General features: G+C 42.5%; 1 protein-coding gene across 1 annotated transcript; it reads left to right on the forward strand.

Annotated features, from left to right (window-relative positions):
• The first annotated feature begins 2,106 nt into the window (after positions 1-2,106).
• On the forward strand, positions 2,107-5,321 carry LOC145875881 (deoxynucleoside triphosphate triphosphohydrolase SAMHD1-like). The gene is made up of 6 exons (XM_082971694.1): positions 2,107-3,079; positions 3,349-3,488; positions 3,613-3,708; positions 3,871-3,975; positions 4,073-4,210; positions 4,406-5,321. Exons 1-6 carry the CDS (start codon positions 3,025-3,027, stop codon positions 4,436-4,438), a joined length of 567 nt encoding a protein of 188 aa, XP_082827820.1. The 5' UTR covers positions 2,107-3,024; the 3' UTR covers positions 4,439-5,321.
• The last annotated feature ends 452 nt before the right edge of the window (positions 5,322-5,773 follow it).

The following is a 5,773-nucleotide window of genomic DNA, read 5'->3' on the forward strand; positions in this document are numbered from 1 at the left end:
GTTGGTTTGGTCCCAAATAATCCATCGTTATATCCAAACAGCGGCGTTTTGTTCGTGCGTTCAAGACACTATCCGAAATGGTAAATCAGGGTTACGAGCATGGCGCATTTCGTGACAAAAAAATTCTAAATATTCCATTACCGTACTTCGAAGCATGTCAACCGCTGTTTAAAATCAATTTTTATGCAATTTATCTCGTAAAAAAGCGATAATATTCCGACCGGGAATCTGCGTTTCGGTAAACAGAGGAAAAAAAAGAAAGATGGGGGCGACCAGTGCACGCCCCTAAGCCCACTGTCCCCTGATCGGCCACTTGACAAAGGCGATAATGTGTTTCAGCCTGGGGCTGGAATGACGACATTCAGCTTTTTCCCGGGCTCTGAGAGCCTATGGGAGCCGTGGGAAGTGTCACGTTACCGCAGAGATCCTTTGTTTTGGAAAGAGATGTCAAAGAAAGCCAATAAATGGTCAGACAGGCCACTTCCTGTAAAGGAATCTCTCAGGTTTTTGCCTGCCATATGAGTTCTGTTATACTCACAGACACCATTCAAACAGTTTTAGAAACTTTAGGGTGTTTTCTATCCATATCTAATAAGTATATGCATATTCTAGTTACTGGGTAGGAGTAGTAACCAGATTAAATCGGGTACGTTTTTTATCCGGCGGTGTAAATACTGCCCCCTAGCCCTAAGAGGTTAAATACACTTTACTCGAGTTTCCATAACTTTGTACGTTTTTTTAAGTTAAGAACAAATTCTTATTTACAATGACTGCCTACCCCCGGCCAAACCCAGACGACTCTGGGCCAATTGCCCGACGCCCTATGGGACTCCCAATCACGTCCGGTTGTGATACAACCTGGAATCGAACCAGGGTCTGTAGTGACGCCTCTAGCACTGAGATGTAGTGCATTAGACTGCTGCGCCACTCGGGAGCCCTACAGTACCAGTCAAAAGTTTGGACACACCAACTCATTCAAGGGTTTTTTACTATTTCTACATTGTAGAATAATAGTGAAGACATCAAAACTATGAAATAACACATATGGAATCATGTAGTAACCAAACAATGGTAAAACAAATCAAAATATATTTTAGATTCTTCAAAGTAGTCACCATTTGCCTTGATAATAGCGTTGCACACGTTTGGCATTCTCTCAACCAGCTTCACCTGGAATGCATTTCCAACTATCTTGAAGAAGTTCCCACATATGCTGAGCACTTGTTAGCTGCTTTTCCATCACTCTGTGGTCCAACTCATCCCAAACCATCTCAATTGGGTTGAGGTCGGGTGATTGTGGAGGCCAGGTCATCTGATACAGCACTCCATCACTCTCCTTCTTGGTCAAATAGCCCATACACAGCCTGGAGGTGTGTTGGATCATTGTCCTGCTGAAGATCAAATGATAATCCCACTAAGCGTAAACCAGATGGGATGGCATATCGCTGTGGTAGCCATGCTGGTTAAGTGTGCCTTGAATTCTAAATAAATCACAGACAGTGTCACCAGCAAAGCACCATCACACCTCCTCCTCCATGCTTCATGGTGGGAAATACACATGAGGAGATCATCCATTCACCTACTCTGCGTCTCACAAAGACATGGCAGTTGGAACCAAAAATCTTAAATTTGGACTCATCAGACCAAAGGACAGATTTCCACCGGTCTAATGTCCATTGCTCGTGTTTCTTGGCCCAAGCAAGTCTCTTCTTCTTATTGGTGTCCTTTAGTAGGGGTTTCTTTGCAGCGCTTAGACCATGAAGGCCTGATTCACGCTGTCTCCTCTGAACTGTTGATGTTGAACTCTGTGAAGCATTTATTTGGGCTGCAATCTGAGGTGCAGTTAACTCTAATGAACTTATCCTCTGCAGAAGAGGTAACTCTGGGTCTTCCTTTCCTGTGGCGGTCCTCATGAGAGCCAGTTTCATCATAGCGCTTGACGGTTAAACTTTTGAAGTTGTTGACATTTTCCATATTGACTGACTTTCATGTCTTAAAGTAATGATGAACTGACCTTCATGTCTTAAAGTAATGATGGACTGACCTTCATGTCTTAAAGTAATGATGGACTGACCTTCATGTCTTAAAGTAATGATGGACTGTAGTTTCTCTTTGCTTATTTGAGCTGTTCTTGCCATAATATGGACTTGGTATTTTACCAAAAAGGGCTATCTTCTGTATACCACCCCTACCTTGTCACAACACAACTGATTGGCTCAAACGCATTAAGGAAAGAAATTCCACAAATGAACTTTTAACAAGGCACACCTTTTTTATTTGAAATGCAGTCCAGGTGACTACTGTTAGGTTCTAATTTTTCAGAGTAAGTAACTCACGGACACTAGAGAAGCTTAACCAAGTTGAATTCTCCCCAAAGGGTCGTTACAGCTGTAATTCAGACACAGACATGGCTTCCCCCGTGGTGGTATTCAGACCCCACTTTGGGTGGAGTCTCCTCCTCATCTCTAAACATTGCGTCATTCTCGCTAAGCAGGGAACTAAGTCATATGAACCTTCAGCGGTTTCTTCCCTTGTCAGTACTGTCACGGTTGGTTTCCCTGCACTCAGTCCCTCCCAAGCTTCATTATGGCATCCCTCATGTCTCCTTTGTAACTAATGTTCCTATACTCTGAGTATAACAATGTTCAACGTTTACCCCAGGATCCAAGAGTGTGCAAAGCTGTCATCAAGGCAAAGGGCGGCTACTTTGAAGAATCTCAAATATAAAATATATTTTGATTTGTTTAACATTTCTTAATTTTGATGTCTTCATTATCATTCTACAAAGTAGAAAACAAAGGGAAAAACCCTGGAATGAGTAGGTTTGTCCAAACTTTTGACTGGTACTGTGTATCTGTTTTATTTCCTATCTTTTATTCATTCATACAGGTTCTCAGAAATTGAGTTTTTTTTCTGCTGTATGTTATATGTTGAAAATGAGATGTTATATTGTCTTTTTTCAGGATCACAGAGGCCTTTATCAAGGCGAACCCCCACATCCAGATTCAAGGTTCAGGGGGAAAGATGTTCACCATCTCCGCAGCAATAGACGACATGGAGGCCTACACTAAACTCACTGGTCCGTTCAACCCCATAGAAATATAAAGTGTACAATGGCTCTGGTCTGTTCTACTTACCCAGACAACCAGAGCTTTGAGAGTTTTATGCGTCAAGGCTGTCCAAACAGGCTGGGTTTGCCATACCTGTTTTTTTTGTGTGGTACATTCCTGTCCATACAATTACTGCTGGGTTTGGTTTGCATGATTACCTCTCATCTTCCCACGCTCCTTATCACCTTGTCTCTCCCTCTCACCTGTCTCTCTCCCTTTCTCCTCCCTTCCCCTGTAGACAATATGTTTGAGCAGATTCTGTACTCGTCGTCCTCTAAGCTGGCTGAGGCCAGAGAGATCCTTCAAAACATCACCTGCAGACGCCTCTACAAGTGTGTGGGACAGACCCAGACTGAGGTGCGCGTGGAGGTTTCACAGGTGTGTGTGTGCGTGTGCGTGTGTGCGTGTGTTTGGAGAGAGGATATCCTTCCAGGGCTTACTAGCAGAGCTTTCTACGAGATTCATATTATGTGCCTCTCATCCTCGTCTTCTCTTCCCCCAGAAAAAGCTCCTGGAGTGGGCAGGCTGTGTGGCGAGGTCCAGGCCTCGGAATGACCTTAAACATGTTACTCTGCAGCCAGAGGACTTTGTTGTCCATGTGAGTGTCCAGTCTTTTCACCTCAATCAGGGAACTGATTGAATACATTTTACCATAGCCCCCCCGCCTTCTCTATAGGTAACCCTTTGTTACCAGTTGCTCTGTTGAAAATAGGTATCTCTTTGCATGTCCATCTCTCCCCCCTATCTTTCTCTCCATCAGATCATCAACATGGACTGGGGTATGAAGGAGAAGAACCCCATCAACAACATGCGTTTCTACTGTAAGAACGACCCAACCAAAGCTTACCAGATCAGCAAGGACCAGGTCACTACTTCAATGCACTTACGTATACCTATTTTAGAATTATCCAATCATTTTTGGAGCTTGGAAACATGATATAAGGCAATTGTTGTTCCTGTAGGTGTCCAAGCTGCTGCCAGAAAGGTTTGCTGAGCAGCTTATCAGGGTCTACTGTAAGAAGACTGATGAGAGGACCATGGAGGCAGCTAAGAAGAACTTTGCCCAGTGGTGTATGGATATGAACTTCTCCAAACCTCAGGTCAGGAGGCCTCGCTCTTTCCTTTATATATCATTTTATCTCAAGCTTTTAGCGTTTTTACATTGTGTGGGGAAGATGACAGTGCAAGGCCAAGCCAGCTAGCTATCACTATCTTACCTGCACCACACAGAGTATTTTTCCTATGTTTAAAATTGACACTGGTATCCCTGTGTGTTTGTGTTCACATTTGTTTAGGATGGAGATGTGATTACACCAGAGGTCACCTAGGACCAGGGGTTGGTGACCACCACCTCAAGAAAATGAGTCAGGCTTTCAGAAGAAGTCTCTTTACTCAGGGTTCTGTTCACTCTGATTCAGTTTTCCAGGGATTAGATCATGTAGTCTTTCTTTTATTTACTTTTGATGTTTTATTTCAAGCGTACATTTTAGGTTTGGTTATCTTAACGTTATGCTATTTCATGGTAAGAGAAGTGTAGGAGTATGTGAGTATACATACCTGTTCTCCCAGGCTATGCATGTTGACGTGCCACTATCACACATGGCTCTTTCAGATAGCCAAGCAACGACTTTTACATATTTATCCATCCTGGTGGAAGTTACTCTTTGGACAATCATGCTTTACCTTGTAATACTCCCAAAGCTGAATGGGAACTTATCCTTGGTGTTATATTGATCAACATGCAAACAAACAGGTAACCGTTGTTTGTGTTTCAGGGCATTGTCTTTCTTTTATGCATGGTTTCTACGCTGTTTTAGTTGTTATATACCCAGCTACCATAGTTAGCCTGGTCATGCATATCTACAGTATCTAGACTAAAGTAGGAGTTGGCTAAGCACATACAGATCAAAGATCAGGGTACAATGTAGCTTAATTATCTTCCGAAAAGACACCACTTTAACTGACAAACAATGTTAAGTTATCATATTATCTTTGTTTTCATCCATGTACCCTACTGAGGCAAGCAGCTATCTGTCTAGTGTTTGGTATCATTTGGGAGTCTCGTTATCTTCATTTAAACAACATGAACACAATGTTTACCCTAAAGTCTGCCTCGATGAGCCCACAGCTGTTGATCAGACAGACATGTTTGTTGATTTAAGTTATGCACTTTGTTTTAAATAAATAATATAATTTTGAATGAAAGACTAATGAGGTGGAGAGTCTCACTTTTTGAAGGGTTTTGTAATACAGAATGTAACCGGCCACATCTGCGAAATACAACCCTCTTCTCTGCCTGGCTATCTGAGTTCTGTTTCCTTAGAACTTTGTGTAGAAGACAGCTCTAGCATCCTGAATCCTCAATTTAACCATTATAGGGGTGAACAGAAAACAAATCTCGGTTAACCCAGAACAAAAATCTTGCGTTATTTGATCAGCTGCGTGATTTAGTTCTGGGTCCATACCTATTAGAAATTGGGAGTTCCGGTTTGCGAAGTCTCCACCTCACAAAAGGAAACTCTCAGCCGTAAACCAGATGTAACCTGGATATAGACGTTCCATAAATCGGCATGCGAAAGTGAGTAGATTACCTTGAAAACAATGGTCAGGCATCTTGGACGCAGTTTCCAGTTATTATTCCTCAGTGGAATTACTGCTGCTCC

The sequence above is a fragment of the Salmo salar genome, unplaced genomic scaffold, assembly GCF_965601325.2.
Source record: "Salmo salar unplaced genomic scaffold, fSalSal1 ptg000378l, whole genome shotgun sequence".
In the NCBI taxonomy this organism is placed as follows: domain Eukaryota; kingdom Metazoa; phylum Chordata; class Actinopteri; order Salmoniformes; family Salmonidae; genus Salmo; species Salmo salar.